Source organism: Mytilus californianus, unplaced genomic scaffold, assembly GCF_021869535.1.
Source record: "Mytilus californianus isolate M0D057914Y unplaced genomic scaffold, xbMytCali1.0.p SCAF_2, whole genome shotgun sequence".
NCBI classification, from domain to species: Eukaryota; Metazoa; Mollusca; class Bivalvia; order Mytilida; family Mytilidae; genus Mytilus; species Mytilus californianus.
The window spans coordinates 84,954,383-84,973,693 of NW_026262668.1; the positions used below are offsets into that span (position 1 = coordinate 84,954,383).

The following is a 19,311-nucleotide window of genomic DNA, read 5'->3' on the forward strand; positions in this document are numbered from 1 at the left end:
CGGGGCCTTTTGTAGCCGACTAAAGGCATGGGTTTTTCTCGTTGTTCTACAATTGCTTATATCAAGTTATTGAAAAGTCTGGAGGGTAGTTGTCTGATTGGCAATCATACCGCATCTCTTTATTTTTAAGATGAAAACAAGTAAATATCTTATGATGTGTGTCAATCAGTTACTGTCTCATTTGTTTTTATACGCTACATCTTTTTTTAGTCACATTGACAGCTGCAGGCATGACATGAACCCAGATCTAGAGTGGCAATACAGCAATTGTAAGGGGGTTAAAAGTAAAAAAAATTTGAAGAGTCTAAAGTTGAATAAGTTACAGAAACCAGATACTGAAAAATTAAATAAATAAATATCAACTGTTTTAATCATCTTGTATTTCTAATAAAGCCATATCAAGATCTTCGAAGTATTCATAGGCCGACAAATTGTAGTCTTCAGTATCGCTATCTGAAACAGCAGAATCTTCTTGCTCCTCGAGCTCCTCACCAACTTGTTCTGACAGAAATAACTTCTCAAGAGGTAACATATCACAGGATTCACAATTACAAGACTTACCGGTAGTACACAAGTCACAGCATGAATGTTTCCTGCTTTCTTTCTTCATCAAATCATCCAAGTCTGAATTTCTGAGGAAATTACGCATCAGATCCTTTCTCCTACAATCTTTAGCTTTAAGAATTGCCTTAGCTTCCGGTTTCAACTTCTGCAAGTGGTATCCATTGTATAGGATAATGGCAACTGATGGATTTCCATCCCTCCCCACTCGCCCTATTTCTTGCAGCAAATCTACCAGATTATTTGGAGGTCCAAATAATACCACTCCACTACACTTTTTTACATCTAAACCCATTCCCAGGGCACTGGTTGACAAAATAAGTCTCAAAACACTACTTTCCTCCTTCAATGCATTAATTATGATGTTTTTGTTAACATCTGGAGTTTCAGAATGGAACATCTCAATATACTTGGCACAATGTGGCAATTCTGTTACAATGTACTTATAAAGTTTGGAAGTGTCATTTATTGATGAACAATACAAAAGTGTACGTGGGAAGTCCTGACTTTTTTCCTCTAATGCATCTACTAACCATGTCATTCCCATTTCAATTTAATTTTTAATTTTGGAAGATACTAGTTTAATATTAGACTTGTTTGGTGATAAATTAATTTCTGTTGTGTCCTCCGCTAGCTGCAATATTTTCATGACTTTTTTCCTAAAGCTTACAGTGCAAGTTGCACTTAAAGCCAATACTGTAGCATCGGAAAAGAGGGATCTTAGTTCACCTACATTTGAAAACCATTTTCGAAAAGCCTTTTTTTCTGTCTCCTTCATCTTGGCCCCTGAAAGAAAAATAGAAATAAGTACTTCTATAAAAACTTTTATAAAAGGTAAATATCAGCACCTCTTGCCTAGATTGTTAATTCTTATGGCAAAACAAAATTAAATACATGTATGTGCTTGTCCATATTGTTATGTAACAGCCTATCATTCAGTGGTTGTTGTTGGTTGCTGTCTATCACATTTGTTTAGGGTTTTATTTTTCATACATTCTTATAATTACATTGTAATGGTTCATCATTTTGCTAGTAGTGGTCTTAAAAGAGCTTACTTTTTATACGACCGCAAAAATTGAAAATTTTTTGGTCGTATATTGGTATGACGTTGGCGTCGTCGTCGTCGTCGTCGTCGTCGTCGTCGTCGTCGTCGTCGTCGTCGTCGTCGTCGTCTGGCGTCGTCCGGCGTCGTCCGAAGACACATTGGTTTTCGCACTCTAACTTTAGTTTAAGTGAATGGATCTCCATGAAATTTTACCATAAGGTTCAATACCACGAAAGGAAGGTGGGGATTGATTTTGGGGGTTATGGTACCAACAGTTAAGGAATTAGGGGCCAAAAAGGGGCCAAAAATAAGCATTTTTGTAACTTCCAGACAATAACTTGTGTGTAAGTGTATGGATCTCTCTGACATTGTACCACAAGGTTCCATATCACAAAGGGAAGGCTGGGATTGAGTTTGGGGGTGATGAATCATAAGGGGGTTCAAAAAATTTGGGGGGGGGGGATTTTTTTTTTTCTTTTTTTTTCTTTTTTTCCTTTTTTTTTCTTTTAAAATTTTCCATTTTAAGTTGGTTATTTCTGATTAATATTTAAAAGCAAATAATAATGATATGGTAGGAGATACACACCAAACAGGATGTGTAAATTATTATATAATAAGTATTGTGCAATAGCAAGAAATTTTCAATTGCACAGTATTGCACAATTGCAAGAAATCTTCAATTGCACAGTATTGCGCAATAGCAAGAAATCTTCAATTGCACAGTATTGCGCAATAGCAAGAAATATCCAATAGCACAATATTGCGCAATAGCAAGAAATTGTCAATTGTACAGTATTGCACAATAGCAAGAAATATTCAATTGCACAGTATTGTGCAAAAGAAGATACTTCGTATAAATTGCTTATTTCTTGATCAATTTCAATGGGGTTTTATTCTTGAATTCTTGGGGTTCTTTAATATGCTGAATCTAACTGTGTATTAAGTTTTTGGATTTTGGGCCCCGTTTTTAAATTGGTCCACATTGAGGTCCAAAGGGTCCAAAATTTAACTTTGTTTGATTTCATCAAAAATTGAATTATTGGGGTTCTTTGATATGCCGAATCTAACCGTGTATTTAGATTCTTAATTTTTGGTTCCGTTTTCAAATTGGTCTACATTAAGGTCAAAAGGGTCCAAAATTAAACTGAGTTTGATTTTAACAAAAATTGAATTTTTAGGGTACTTTGATATGCTGAATCTAAACATATATTTAGATTTTTTATTATGGGCCCAGTTTTCAAGTTGGTCCAAATCGGGGTCCAAAATTAAACTTTGTTTGATTTCAACAAAAATTGAATATATGGGGTTCTTTGATATGCTGAATCTAACCATGTATTTAGATTTTTGATTTTTGGGCCCCGTTATCAACTTTGTCCACATTGAGGTCAAAAGGGTCCAAAATTAAACTTTGTTTGATTTCATCAAAAATTGAATTCTTGGGGTTCTTTGATATGCTGAATCTAAGCATGTATTTAGATTTTTTATTTGTGGACCCGCTATCAAATTGGTTCAAATTGAGGTCAAAAGGGTCCAAAATTAAACTTTGTTTGATTTCATCAAAAATTGAATTATTGGGGTTCTTTGATATGCCAAATCTAACCGTGTATTTAGATTTTTAATTTTGGGTCCCGTTTTTAAATTGGTCTACATTAAGGTCCAAAGGGTCCAAAATTAAACTTAGTTTGATTTTAACAAAAATTGAATTCTTAGGGTTCTTTGATATGCTGAATCTAAACATGTGTTTAGATTTTTGATTATGGGCCCAGTTTTCAAGTTGGTCCAAGTTGGGGTCCAAAATTAAACTTTGTTTGATTTCAACAAAAATTGAATATATGGGGTTCTTTGATATGCTGAATCTAAACATGTATTTAGATTTTAGATTTTTGGCCCAGTTTTCAAGTTGGTCCAAATTGGGGTCCAAAATGAAACTTTGTTTGATTTCAACAAAAATTGAATATATGGGGTTCTTTGATATGCTGAATCTTACCATGTATTTAGATTTTTTATTTTGTGGGCCTGCTATCAAATTGGTTCATATTGAGGTCAAAAGGGTCCAAAATTAAACTTTGTTTGATTTCATCAAAAATTGAATTATTGGGGTTCTTTGATATGCCAAATCTAACCGTGTTTTTAGATTTTTAATTTTGGGTCCCGTTTTTTAAATTGTGCAAAAGAAGATACTTCGTATAAATTGCTTATTTCTTGATCAATTTCAATGGGGTTTTATTCTTGAATTCTTGGGGTTCTTTAATATGCTGAATCTAACTGTGTATTAAGTTTTTGGATTTTGGGCCCCGTTTTTAAATTGGTCCACATTGAGGTCCAAAGGGTCCAAAATTTAACTTTGTTTGATTTCATCAAAAATTGAATTATTGGGGTTCTTTGATATGCCGAATCTAACCGTGTATTTAGATTCTTAATTTTTGGTTCCGTTTTCAAATTGGTCTACATTAAGGTCCAAAGGGTCCAAAATTAAACTTAGTTTGATTTTAACAAAAATTGAATTCTTGGGGTACTTTGATATTCTGAATCTAAACATGTGTTTAGATTTTTGATTATGGGACCAGTTTTCAAGTTTGTCCAAGTTGGGGTCCAAAATTAAACTTTGTTTGATTTCAACAAGAATTGAATATATGGGGTTCTTTGATATGCTGAATCTAACCATGTATTTTGATTTTGGACATTGGACCATAATAGGTAAATTAAAAAAATTGAAGTTCTTAGACCACATTCTTTCTGTGTCAGAAACCTATGCTGTGTCAAATATTTAATCACAATCCAAATTCAGAGCTGTATCAAGCTTGAATGTTGTGTCCATACTTGCCCCAACTGTTCAGGGTTCGACCTCTGCGGTCGTATCAAGCTGCGCCCAGCGAAGCATTTTATTAGTATTAGGTTATCTCGTTCTGAAAGCTGTACAGTTCTGTACCAGTGGTCCTAATTTTTTACTTCTATATTTTTGAAAATCTAAATTCATAAAAATGGGAAGGGAGTACACATCAATATATAGAAACAATTCATCAAAATTTCATGCAAATTAGTTGAATAGTTTTTGAGTTACTGTCTGACAGGTTGATGATTGACAGACAGTCACAGGTTAGGGGAGGGTTGGGATCCCGCTTACATGTTTAACCCTGCCACATTCTGTATAGTGCCTGTCCCAAGTCAGGAGCCTGTAATTCAGTAGTTGTCATTTGTTTATGTGTTACATACATTTGTATTTGTTTTTCGTTCATTTTTTATGCATAAATTAGGCCGTTTGTTTTCTCCTTTGAATTGTTTTACATTGTCATTTCGGGGCCTTTGATAGCTGACTATGCAGTATGGGCTTTGCTCATTGTTGAAGGCCGTACGGTGACCTATAGTTGTTTATTTCTGTGTCATTTGGTCATTTGTGGAGAGTTGTCTCATTGGCAATCCTACCACTATTCTTTTTTATATAGACAACGGTATACCATAATACGTCCTGTAAATGTGCGAATAGAAATGAACATGGGGAATAAACATTGTACCCACTTACCAAATTGCTATTGTGTGAAACTCATCAATTACAACCAACTTAATGTTCAACTTCTTTAAACAAGTTCTCCAATAGGGATCACCAACCAATGTTTCTGGAGATGCAAAAATGACATCTATCAACCCCTCTTTGATTTGATTGTCACTCTGGGAAAGATGATCCTAAAATGCAAAAAAAAATGTAGGTGGGCAGTCTCCAAAAAGACATATTTCTATGATAACTTCTATAATTTAAATGTACACTGTACAAATACCCTTTCTCCATTTCACTGCGTTTGATTAAAGATTGAAATATGCGCGACATATAAACAACGAGGAGCAAGTGCGGAGATTTAATTTTAATTAGATTGGTCTGGTACGATTTATCTGACCTTGAACTAATTGTCATAGATCTTTAAAATGTTAAGTTTCTGTAATGCTTTTAGTAAAACTTTTATCTTTAAGACTTTCAACTTAAAATCAATGGTTAGTAAAGCAGGCGAGACATTTCAGCGTGTGCACTCTTGTATTTATATATCTGCTGTGTTGATTTCATACTTATAGATTTATGTTTGAAATTATGAAGTTTGTTTAGATGTAAAGGCACCATCAGATTCTCATTGCATTGAATTCTTATTGACCCTTATACGATCCAGTCGGCACCGTTAGCCACTAGTCTAATGCCCCAGACAAGTAAAATTTTATTCGGACTAGTAAGAGTTTGCAAAACTTTGTTTAGACACATAAGAAAAAATGTTCGAATATTGGTCTTCTGACTAGAAGTTGTAAAAGATTTTGGTACAGGGGTACTATATCACATATCGGACAGTTCTATGATGAATGTCAGGAAGCCTGTTGATGAGACATAACTGTTTTCCTGCCAAAAGTCAACATTGACAAAAAAGAACATTTATTGTCATCATGTTGTTGAAGGTTTTTCAGGGCCTTAGTATACTGTAAACCAACTTATTTTCGCGAATACTTTATTTCGCGTTCAGCCATTTCTAGCCCATTTCACGGCGATTTATTTTCGCGATTCTCAAATTTCCTTGATGTTGTTAAATAAGGAAAAATCCATATTTTTATATTCGCGTTATTTTTTTACTCCTGAACAGTCAGGGGTAATACTTAAACAAGTGATTTCATTATCACCTATATCAGTGATTTGATAAATTCAGTTATCACCTATTTAAGTGATTTTGGTGTTTCCTTTGATCTTCAAATGCTAATTTCATTGATTTTCCATATTTTGACAAACTTTTCTATAATTTTCCTACATAGAACTAATTATCCCTTTCTTTTGTATATCAATTTCACCAGTACGCTTGGACAGTAAGTTAGTGCGCTAAAGCTTTTAAAAGTTCTATAATTAAATATTCATTAACTACTCTTACTATCAGACAAAGGACAACAATATTAGGTAACCTATAGAGTTATAATGATCTACTTCAAGGTTATGTCCTGATCTACAAATTATTCCAGTTTTTGCATATTTTAAATAAACTGTCAAAACTGACAGGCTTATCAAGCAAAAGACAATTTCTGCATGTACATAGTTGTTTTTTCAATGGAATTCTTGTCTTTATACCAATAAAAAGGCAAGCTTGTGGGGAAAATATCAAGAAAATGTTATAAACACTTGTTGAAGTGATTACATTTTAACTTCTCAAATTACTTGTTCCAGTGATTTTAAAAAGTCTGTGTCTATTTTTGTGAAAATTTTTAATATTTCACAGCCAAAATCACTTGAAGTTATAATTAGTTGGTTAACAGTATACCCTAAAAGACCTTTCAATGATTTATCCCCCTTCGCGAGCATACTATATTGCTCCATCCTAATGAAAACTGACATCGGCACAAACATATCTCAGGGAACGCACATGGAATTTAAACAGGTTCACCAGTGTTCCAAATAGGAATTGAAAAGGACAGGGTGTTTTATTTCAAACTGAAAATATGTCAGGAAATTTCTTAAATGTCCTTGCATTTAATTATTATATATTTATTTACATTTTTATCTAAAAAAAATGTTTAAAGTATACTTTGATATCATTACATTACAAGGGAAGTAATTCTTCATGTACATACACTTTGATATTGTAATTTAAAGCAGGATTCATTGCAATAACTTATTTACCTAGACCTCAGGTAGCAGGCATTAATTAAATATGTTTGACACCCAAGCTGTCAAGTGATGACATTTATATGTTCAAATATATATTTGGTGGAACTAATTTTTCTGACAAACCAGTTTTAAAAAGCTGATAAAAAAGTAAATTTTGTTGTTAGAAGTTAAGTTAATGGTTAGGGATCTATGCACAATGAAATGGACAGGGAACCAAGATCACAACAAATAAGGGCACATGGCATAGATTGTACCGATGACTGCATTTAATTACAAAAATAAAATTGACAAATAGGTCAACTGGCATCAAAATGACAGATAAAATTCAATGCTTTAAACTAAGAGATATGTATTACAAATTTACAACAAGCATGATAAGAAAAAGCCTACAAAACATAACTTTCATATACATGGCCAATTTAGAAGATGTAGACCAAATCCCACATTTAGGAGTTCAGTTCACCAACACCCTCAAATTGGATATACATGTACAATGCACATCATTGTACATTTCAAAACGAACCAATAGCTAAACCTAATAAACCATTGGGCTTTCTGAGGAGAAATGTCAACTAATTCTCACATACTTATAGTTTTAACAGTATGTCAACAAAAAAGAAGTGATAATATTGCTAATAATGACTGTTTGACATTTACATAAGAAACCTGTGAATGTGAACAGGTGAACAGTATACCTTTATGCTAGTTTGTTTGTCAGAGTAATTTGCATTGACTATTTTTTCCATTGGCAATTTCCATTTTCATAATGTCAAACTTCCATTCAAATTTCTTGTATTGACATGTTTTGTCTCTCCATTCTTGAAGGAACAATGTATTGTGTATATCATGTACAAATGTATATATTGATACAAAACTTGATATTGGGAAATGTGCATATAATTTATTCGTCAATTTTATTCCATTAACTTACTTTAGTTGCTTTAATTAGAAGAAGAGCTGAACAAAATCAAAAATATTAACATAGTAAATAACAAAGGTGTAAAGCAATTGCATAACATGCATATAGTCATTGTATACATGTATATTATTAGAGTCGAGGTTTGAGAAATATTTTATGATTGATAAATTTTTATAAACATTTTTTTAAACCAGACTTTTCAATCATAAAACTTTAGTCAGTACTCTGAGTACTCAAAACACCCAATCCAGTATTTTAAGAATGTTGGCTCCCCTGTTTCAAAATAACAAATTTTGAAAGACTGTTATAAATTGATAGTATATAGATAGCCGAACTTAAAAAGTAGAAAAAAATGATTTGTTTTTGAGATATAATCAATTGAAAATTTGGCTTTTTAAACTAAATGTCATAAAATTATGAAAAGAAAAAAAGGGGCTTCTGGCAAAAGTTTAATTGGCTCAACATGGATAAAACTAGAAGATTCCGAATATCTGACGAAATGTCAAAAACAAGGGTAGCGAACACCCTTCATATGTTGATTTCTGAGTCCTACTACAATAATCTTCCTCAAAGTTTTATGACAGCAAGCCCTGCTTGAATTGGAATGAATCTGAATTATGAAGACCAAGTCATGTCAATTTTAATAAACCGTTTTTGATACAAATGATTTAATGGTCTAATACTTCACAGTTGCATAGATAAATCACTATCAATATCATGTATGGAACAGTGTCTTCCATACTGAGACAGGCTGTGATAAAACTAGTTTTGTAAAGAAAGCTATATATGTATATAAGTTTCATATAGAAATATATGTAGAAGAAAACAAATCATACTTATACCCCATTTAATCCAATCATTGCTTGGTATTATTGCTGATGAAAAAAAACACCTCTGGTGGCACATGGCCGCTTATAAAGATAAATAAAAAAAAGAAATAGGAGATTCAAAAACATTTAATCGGAATTTCGATGAGACAATTACAATCATACCTCAACTTTTGTTCATAGAAAAATATTTCACATATATGCACTTAAATACATTGTGCACTACTCATGGTCACATTTCAACATATATTGTGTCTTTACAATATAAACATCTAGTGTATTATGTCGTTGTATATGGCATATGTAAAAATGTATTGTGTTGTATGAAAGACGATTGATTTAGAATCATGAACGTAGTGTAAAAGATGGATGAAGATTAATCCAGAAAAGCAATGCAAATTTCATATGTTTGACTTCAATTTCAAATGGGAATGATGGGCATTTATCTTGTTTATTTTCATGTATTTCAGGAAAACTTGAGGAAGTCCAGACTTTGTTGAAAGAGCCTACAATTAAGATAGACTTTACAGATGATGTAAGTAAAATATGTCGCATGTTTTTATACGACAACAACAACAAAAATTTGGGGTCGTATTTTGCTACCATGTCGTGGTCGTCGTCAGAAGACATTTGGTTTCCGGACAATAACTTTAGTTTAAGTATGGATCTCTACCACCAAAGGAAGGTTGAGATTGTTTTTGGGGGTGATGGTCCCAACAGTTTAGGAATTAAGGGCCAAAAGGGGCCCAAAACAAGCATTTTTCTAGTTTCAGGACAATAACTTGTGTATAAGTATTTTGATTGCTCTGAAATTGTACCACAAGGTTCAATATCACAAGTAGGAGGTTGGGATTCATTTTGGGGGTAATTGCCCAAACCGTTCAGGAATTAAGGGCCAAAAAGGGTCTAAAACAAGCATTTTTATAGTTTTTAGACAATAACTTGTGTTTAAGTGAATGGATGTCTCTTAAATTGTACCACATTTTACAAAAAGAAAATTTCTTCAAATGTTGGAGGGGGGGGGGGGGGCAATTTTTTCCCTTAAGATTTAAGAAATTAAAAAGAAAATTTCCTAAAATATAATTTTTTTGGAAAAGCGGGGGGTAAAAATAATTTTTTTTGGGGGTGTCAACTTTTTTTCCCTCAAGATTTAAGAAATTTGTCAATTTTCCAGAGAAAAATTGGGATCACAATTTATTTTGCTAATTCTTTGTATATTATCTGAAAACAGATTTACTAAGTATTGCGCAACAGCACAGTGTATTGCACAACAGCAAGAAATCTTCAATTGAATATAATTTCAAATCATATAACCAATTTCAAGTTCTTTGACTACATTTATTCTGTGTCAAAAACCTATAATGTGTCAAATATTTAATTACAATCCAAATTCAGACCTGTATCAAGCTTGAATATTGTGTCCATTTTTGCCCCAACTGTTCAGGGTTGGACCTTTGCGGTCGTAGCCAGCTGCGCTCGGCGAAGCAGTTTATTTGAAATTTATGTATTTTATTTTCTTAGTAAAACAGTCAGTCTTTACAGAACCTAGAACTTAAGCTGCAAAAATTTACGATGAGGTTTCACAAGATTTCCTTAAAATTAAAAATTTCTTGCAAAAGCAGTTAACACAGTGAACTAAAAGAAAATATCAAAGGTTTAATAAGTTAATCATGATTTCCTCATATTTTTTTTTACCTAGACTGGTACCACACCTCTTCAGCATGCAGCTTTCAGAGGAAAGACTGATATATGTCAGCTGTTGCTGGCCAATGGTGCTGATGTAAACTCAAGATATCATGACAATGGTTATACAGCACTTATGTTTGCTGCATTATCAGGTATGGCAAGGTTAATAACCAGTGATATCAATGACAATGGTTATACAACACTTATGTTTGCTGCATTATCAGGTATGGCAAGGTAAATAATCAGTGATATCAATGACAATGGTTATACAGCATTTATGTTTGCTGCATTATCAGGTATGGCAAGGTTAATAATCAGTGATATCAATGACAATGGTTATACAGCACTTATGTTTGCTGCATTATCAGGTATGGCAAGGTTAATAACCAGTGATATCAATGACAATGGTTAAACAGCACTTATGCATGCTGCATTATCAGGTATGGCAAGGTTTATTAGGGCCCGCCAAATGGCGGGTCGCCCTATAGTGATCAGTCTGTCTGTCCGTCTGTCCATCCGTAACAAATTATGTCCGCTCTATATCTAGAGAACCATTATGATTTCATACTTTATACTTGACATGTATATTAACCAACACCAGAGGGTGTGTCATAATGTTTGTACAACTTCCTAGGTCAAAGGTCAAGGTCAAAAACTTTGGTTTCAGTTGACAACCCCCATGTCCTATGGTAAAGATCGTGTCCGCTCTATATCTTGAGAACCTTTATGATGTCAATGTTTATACTTGACATGTATATTAACCAACACCAGAGGGTGTGTCATAATGTATGTACAATTTCCTAGTTCAAATGTCAAGGTCAAAAACTTTGGTTTTCAGTTGACAACCCCATGTCCTATGGTAAAGACCGTGTCTGCTCTATATCTAGAGAACCGTTATGATTTCAAAGTTTATACTTGACATGTATATTAACCAACACCAGAGGGTAGTCATTATGTATGTACAACTTCCTAGGTCAAAGGTCAAGGTCAAAAACTTTGGTTTCAGATGACAACCCCATGTCCTATGGTAAAGATACAAATTTTTTACCACATGTTATCATGGTTATTCACAGCGGGACCCACAGAGATGGCTCCCATCTCAATGATGTCTAGTTAGGTTTTATTAACGAACAAAGTATATAGTTGCTAGCCTGTACCAAGTCAGGAATATGTCAATTCTTTTCCATTCGTTTGAGCTTTTGATTTTGTCATTTGTTAAAGGACTTTCCGTTTTGAATTTTCCTTGGAGTTAGATATTTTTGTTATTTTACCTTTTTAAATGTCCAGTTTTATCTAAAATCAAAACAGTGCCTTTTACAGCCAACAGGACATTATTACGGGACCGTTATGGATTAAACCAGTTATTATGAAACGACTCTATATTCATGATGGCTGATAGTATTTAGAGACCTCTCTACTTGAAAATATAAACATCGGTTGAAGGAAAAGTTAATATCAACAATATCTTTCTTGTTTATTTCTCACTTGTTGAGATGAGCTTTCCAGACAAGTTCTGCACAGTACTGTCCAAATGGTTGCTCTGTCTAATTATTGCTGCAATTTCCGAATGATACAGTAACGATGGTGGAAGCAGTGTTAATCTCAAAACATTTATAAACCCTCATTGCTTTGAAAGTTGTGGGCTTTAAATATAATTTTCGAATCATTCAGTTTTTGGGAAGTTTGCTATAGCAATACTTTCCTTAGGCGTCAGCCTCAAACTTCCGGTGACAGACTATCGCAAATTTTCTGCTCCGAGATAATGTAGTAATAGTGTTTGAATACGGCTTCTAGGACGATGCTTTTGAAATTTTTAGTCCTTTTGAAAAGATTACAGCTGGAATAAAAATGGAATGAGTGTTCACCGACAATTCAGGTGAATTTAAATTTATTTTGAAAATGAGTATCACAAACAGTCAGGGGACTTATTGAAATAAGTGATTTTTAAATCACTTATTTAAGTAGCAAATTCGAAGTTTTGTCACAAATTGTGATTTTGTAGTTTTACCAAAATTTTAAACACATAGGTTTAGATAATATCTTTTCATTAGTAAAATTGAAAAAAATGAACTTTTTGCTTCTTTTAAGCAGCAAGGTTTATGCCTTTGATGCAATCATTTAGCTGCAAATTCTATTTTAGTTGAAAAAATGCTATAAAAATGGCTTTACATAATGGACTGATACTTTCTTAACAGATTTTTCCCAGCAGTGGGAGTATTTTTCCTGTAAAATTCAAGGTTTCTTCTTATAGATTATGTAATAAAATTCTACTGTTCGCGAACAAAATTTCACTGTTCGGGGGTGTTGAAATTAGTGGGGGTTATTAAAATAATGATACTTAAAGAAGTGATTTTTTGGAAGGAAATTGAGGTATGATACTTAAACAAGTGATTTTTATGTCATTATCCTAGATTTAGTACAAGGTCATCACCTGACATGACCCGGTCATCATATCAACACAGATGTTGGTTCTGATAATTTTAGCAACATAATTAGTCCCTGGATCATTAGTATTCTATATTTAAAGCTACAATAAAATTAAATCATTTAGTCTAGTGATTAATTTGTACTACTTAAATAGGTGATTATTAAAGAAAGACAACTCTTACTTCCAACCTTTATGGACATAATGTTACTTGAATCAGTGATTTAGAAAATCACTCATTTAAGTAAGTCCCCTGACTGACAAACACTACTTTGCGGATTTTCCATTCGCTGAAGAAAAAATCAAAAGAAATCTACGCAAGACATCGTTTCATTCATGAATATTTCATGAATGAACATTTTCCCGCGTAATTTTTTACTATGTACGATATTTACGAATGTTTATTATTAAATATAAAGTAAAAGCCCGAAAGTATCGAAAGACTCCCGTATTCATGACTGACATTACTGAATGCAACTTGTTTATATTTTGACAAAGCCGTCGGATAACTGACAAGTGATAAAAGTTTGATTGAACAATTATACACAGGTGACAGAAATACTCGATAATCATATGACTTATATCACACGCCAAGCATGAGTAAAGGTAAATACCGGCTATAAAACATCGGAAGGTTTTGATGCCAAAAACATTTGAAAACTTTTAAATTCCGCTATTTAAATACTAGCTATTTCACATTTCAATGTGGATTTAAGGACCTTCACTCGTCCATCATGCTCAGTCAGTTGGATCAAACTGACAGCAGCTGAAAAACATTGACTCAACGACAGTTCGTATATATCACAGCCTCCTCAGTGTTACGATTAACAATTACATTTGTACACAAATCGTTACAAGGATAAGGCAGACAAGTCAGCTTCTACTTAGAATAACTCAGTGTATCAAGACAAGTGCTGTAGCAATTATTTACATGATTAAATAAAAGTCCATGTAATAGCAAAATGACTTTCTTACTCTTAGTGCTAGTCCAAATAATTATGACGAACCAAAAATCTCAAATGTAATTGCCTCAATGCTAAATTTCACAGCATCAACTGTAAAATGTGTTGCAGGGTTATAAGCACCTCTATGAATCTAGTGCATATAAACTTTTTATTCCTGTCGTCATACTGCTATTGTTATGTCCCCACCATATTAAGTTTTACCCTTTTCTTCTGTAAGTATGTACGTCCCTTACTTGTACATACGTCCGTACATCCAAAAATTGGTTTCTGGTCTCTAACTTTTAGTTTTCCTAAACCAAATTGTATGAAACTTATACAAAATGCTTATTTCCACAAAACACAGGTCAAGTTGAATTTTGTTGGCGTCTATTTTACAATTCTAGAGTTATGGTCCTTAACAAATTGGTTTCTGTTCTCTAACTTTAGTTTTCCTAAACCAAATTGTATGAAACTTATAGGCAATACTTAATTCCACAAAACACAGGTCAAGTTGAACTTTGGTGGCGTCGATTTTACAATTCTATGAGTTATGCTCCTTAACAAATGGAAAAGTTGCTTGAATATTTTTGTTTACGATCTCTAACTTTAGTTTGTCTCAACCAAATGTTATGAAACTTATACACATTGCTTATTATCACAAAATACTGATTAAATTTGAGTTATGGTTGTGTCAGTTTTACTGTTCTAGAGTAATGCCCCTTTATAAATTCAAAAATTGTGTGATTGTTGTCGAGCCAACGACTTTTGTGGAAAAAGCGAGACATAGCGATCCTACATTTTGTCTGCGGCGTCCACAAATATTCACTCTTTGGTTAAAGTTTTTGAAATTTTAATAACTTTCTTAAACTATCCTGGATTTCTACCAAACTTGGACAGGAGATTGTTTATGATCATATGATACATAGTATCCAGAAGTAAATTTTGAAGAAAAAAAAATCCATTTTATCAGTATTTTACTTATAAATGGCCATGGACTTAGTTTTTCTGCCAGGAAACATAACCATGATAACATTCACTCTGTGGCTAAAATTTTTAAAATTTTAATAACTTTCTTAAACTATCCTGGACTTGTAGCAAACTTGGACAGAAGCTTGTTTATGATCAAAAGCTAGTATCTGGAAGGAAATTTAGTTTAAATTTTTGTTCTTGTTTTTCCGTATTTTACTTATTAATGGAATTAGATTCATAAACTATCCTGGATTTTTACCAAACTTGGACAGATGCTTCTTACAATTAAAAGATAGTATAGAGAGGAATATTGTTTTAAATTTTTTTCCTCATTTTTGTTGATTAACAGCAAAAGTAGGCGATATACCGGGTTCGGCAGACCACTTACGATTTTTTCCGTGCTCTAACTTCAGTTTGCCTCAACCAAATGTTACGAAACTTATACACAATACTTTTAACCACAAAACCAAGATCAAGTTTGAATTTTGGTGCCGTCATTTTACTGTTATCATGGTTATGGTTAGGGTTATGTCCAGTTACAAATGGAAAAAAATTCTGTAAAATCACAGTTCCTAGATATGGCATGGGGATATAAAGAAATTAACAGAGCTTATTGTATATTTGATTATTTTAGAACAACAGTTTAAGATTGCAATAGAAAATATCAAAATTTTATATGACAAACATATGAAAAAAAGTGATTTTTGATAATTGCCAAAAAGAAAATGGTTTAGTTAAAAACATCAAAACTGTGATTAAATACATATTTGAAATAATACACATCTATAACATATTTGAAATAATAAACTTCTACAGTTGCAAACTTCCCAGAGGTGCTATCCAGCACTTTGATTATGCCCAGCCTATGATTGTAGAGGAGTATTATGTTTTCTGGTCTGTCCATCTGTCCTATATCAGGTTAAAGTTATGATTAAAGATAGTTTGTGGTCACATCAACTTGAAACTTCTAAAAACCAAATTAGGTTTTTTGCAGTTCACTAAAGATGGAAAGGTAACATTGCAAGCAGGGCATGGTGTCATATGGACACATAGTCTTGTTTTGGTTTATTTTTTTTAAATAATTACACATCAAAATTGCTCCTCAAATATTTGATGAAACGAATAATTGTGTTTGTATATCATTTTCATATCATATAAATAGCAATTTTAGTATGTGTTTTTCTTGGCATACTTTTTATGCATTGCCATTTTTTTCTGCATAGGGAATGCTGAGACAACAAGGTTGTTATTAGAGGCTGGTGCTAGGACAGATTATACAAATTCTGTTGGAAGGACAGCCACACAGATGGCAGCTTTTGTAGGTATGTATGTATGCAAGTCAAATAATTTTTACATGGCTCATTAAAGAAAATATTGTAAAAAAATTAATGATAAAATCTGAGAAGTCAAAATTATACCAATCTAATTAAAATTAAATCTCCGCACTTGCTCCTCGTTGTTTATATGTCACGCGCGACATATAAACAACGAGGAGCAAGTGCAGAGATTTAATTTTAATTAGATTGAAATTATTTTTTTTTGAAGAAAATATTAGAGGATATAAATATTAAAAATAAATGAAATTTTTATATGACTTGTTTTATTTGTGATAACGTCCTGAACATGCATGAAATTTTCACCACTGGGTGTAAAGCAAACAACAATCAATCAATTTATCTGTCAAATGTATATATTAAAGCAAAGAAAATAAATTACTGTTTTATTTTAGGACAACATGAATGTGTTTCTGTCATCAACAACTATTTTTCTAAAGATGATTTGACACCGTACATCAAGATACAAGGTAGGCTTCATTATTAAACCCATGAAAAACCAGTGCATTGTTAAATGAATTTTTATATGTCTGTCTTAGACAGGACATATTATTGTGTAATGTTTTATGTCGAATTGCAACCTAACATTAATATTTAGTCACATAAAAAAAATTATCTTACTTTAAAGGTCACTACTTATAATGTCAAGGTCTTACTTTCTAAAAATAGACTGAAATGAATGCAGGAAAGAAGTTCTAAGATTGTAATTCTAGAATATTACATGTGAATGGTACCAAACTTTAATATATGGTCACATGTAGAATGTGTAATGATGGGAAGATCCATATTCATGTTTAAGGTTACTGTGTCCAAGGTCAAGGCCATAGTTAAAAATCATTAAAAATTAAATGGGATTGCAAGGAAACATGCATAGAAGTCACATTTGATGAGACGAGAATCCATATTGATTTCAAGATCATTGCTACCCAGGCAAAGGAAAAAGTTACTAAAAATTGATAGAAATTAGTACATAAAAGGAGTTTCCAGATAATACCCTAGAATATTGCAAGGGATTGAAACCAAAATTGTGATTATGGTCATGTATAAAGAAGTGGGTTGTTTTTATTCTTTTGATTCAGATCAAGAATTTCTATATTTCTTCTTCTATACTCTATTTGATTTAAAAGTATATGTTGTTCTGTGTTAGTTAAACATATATGTGACTGTGAGCAGGTGAGTATTTAAGGACAGCCACTTTCCAGCATGTATATACATTGTACATGTACATATTAATTACACTTTAAATAAAATTGCTGTTATGGATTTTTTGTTATAGGTAAATATATATATCTTTGTGATAACTTTTATATTTTTTTTAGGAGTTGACACAGAGCCAAGATTACCTCAGGAACTTGCTTCTCCTCTTGCAAAAATGATCAACTTTCCTAATCTTCATCCTGTCAAAGTAGGCTATTCTTTTTATGCGATCGCAAAAAAATGTTTTGGGTTCTTATAATGATATGATGTTGTTGTCGTCATCTGAAGACACATTTGGTTTCCGGACAATAACTTTAGTTTAAGTGAATGGATCTCTATGAAATTTTATAAGAAGGTTCAATACCACAAAAGGAAAGTTGGGATTAATTTTTGGGGTTATGGTACTAACAGTTAAGGAATAAGGGGCCAAAAACAAGCATTTTTGTAGTTTCCGGACAATAACTTGTGTGTAAGTGTATGGATCTCACTGAAATTGTACCACAAGGTTCCATATCACAAAAGAAAGGCTGGGATTGAGTTTGAGGGTAATTGCCCCAAACATGCAGGAATTTGGGGCAAAAAAGGGGCCAAAAACAAGCATTTTTATGCCCCCGCCGTAGCGGAGGGGGCATTAAGTTTTACCATTGTCCGTCTGTACTTACGTATGTACGTCCCAAAATTGGTTTCCGTTCTTTAACTTTAGGTTGCCTCAACCAAATGTTATGAAACTTATACACAATGCTAATTACCACAAAACACATATCAAGTTTGAATTTTGGTGGTGTCACTTTTACCGTTCTAGAGTTATGCCCCTTTACAAATGGAAAATTGCTGAATTTATCATTTCCGTTCTCTAACTTTAGTTTGCCTCAACCAAATGTTATGAAACTTATACACAATGTTTATTACCACAAAACACAGATCAAGTTTGAATTTTGGTGGTGTCACTTTTACTGTTCATGAGTTATGCCCCTTTACAAATGGAAAAATTGCTGAATTTTTTGTTTCCGTTCTCTAATTTTAGTTTGCCTCAACCAAATGTTATGAAACTGATACACAATGCTTATCACCACAAAACACAGATCAAGTTTGAATTTTGGTGGCGTCACTTCAACTGTTCTAGAGTTATGTCCCTTTACAAATGGAAAAAATGGTGAATTTTTCGTTTCCTTTCTTTAGAAATGGAAAAATTGCAAAAATTTTATTTTCTTCTAAATATCAAGTAATTTTTAAAATTGGAGTTATCTTCCTTTGTCCATGATTATAGTTGAATCAACTACAATCAATGCTTTATTCAATGCAATGTTTAATTTTGACTTCCACTGATAAAACACAGATCAAGTTGAATTTGGGTAGTGTCACTTTAACCATTATTGAGTTATGCCCCTTTATAAATCGAAAGATTGCATATTTTTTAGTTTCCATTCTGTAACTTAAGTTTGCCCCAACCAAACATTATGAAACCTATACACAATATTCATTACCACAAAACTAAGATCAAGTACAAACTTTTTGTTTCTGTTTTCTAACTTTAGTTTGCCTCAACCAAATGTTATGAAACTTATACACAATGCTTATTAATACATAATACAGATTAAGTACGAAATTTGGTGGCAACACTTTTACCATTCTTGAGTTATGTCCCTTTATAAACATAAAAATTGCTGAATTTTTCGTTTCCGTTCTCTAACTTTAGTTTGTCTCAACCAAATGTTATAAAACTTATACACAACCGTTCTAGAGTTATGCGTGTTTACAAATAGAAAAATTGCTGAATTTTT

The 19,311-nt window shown here is 32.7% G+C and overlaps 2 protein-coding genes across 2 annotated transcripts in view; one reads left to right on the forward strand and one right to left on the reverse strand.

Annotated features, from left to right (window-relative positions):
- LOC127730334 (ankyrin repeat and MYND domain-containing protein 2-like) overlaps positions 1-19,311 on the forward strand; it is a 63,133-nt gene that overhangs the window by 30,199 nt on the left and 13,623 nt on the right. Inside the window, exons 2-6 of the mRNA XM_052238705.1 lie at positions 9,446-9,510; positions 10,675-10,813; positions 16,223-16,321; positions 16,729-16,803; positions 17,653-17,738. Of these exons, the coding sequence (XP_052094665.1) occupies positions 9,446-9,510; positions 10,675-10,813; positions 16,223-16,321; positions 16,729-16,803; positions 17,653-17,738 (464 nt within the window). The remainder of the gene's footprint in view (positions 1-9,445; positions 9,511-10,674; positions 10,814-16,222; positions 16,322-16,728; positions 16,804-17,652; positions 17,739-19,311) is intronic.
- On the reverse strand, positions 353-5,283 carry LOC127730335 (uncharacterized). Its single transcript, XM_052238706.1, has 2 exons — positions 5,127-5,283; positions 353-1,347 (listed from the first exon to the last, which is right to left on the reverse strand). Exon 2 carries the CDS (start codon positions 1,106-1,108, stop codon positions 368-370), a length of 741 nt encoding a protein of 246 aa, XP_052094666.1. The 5' UTR covers positions 1,109-1,347; positions 5,127-5,283; the 3' UTR covers positions 353-367.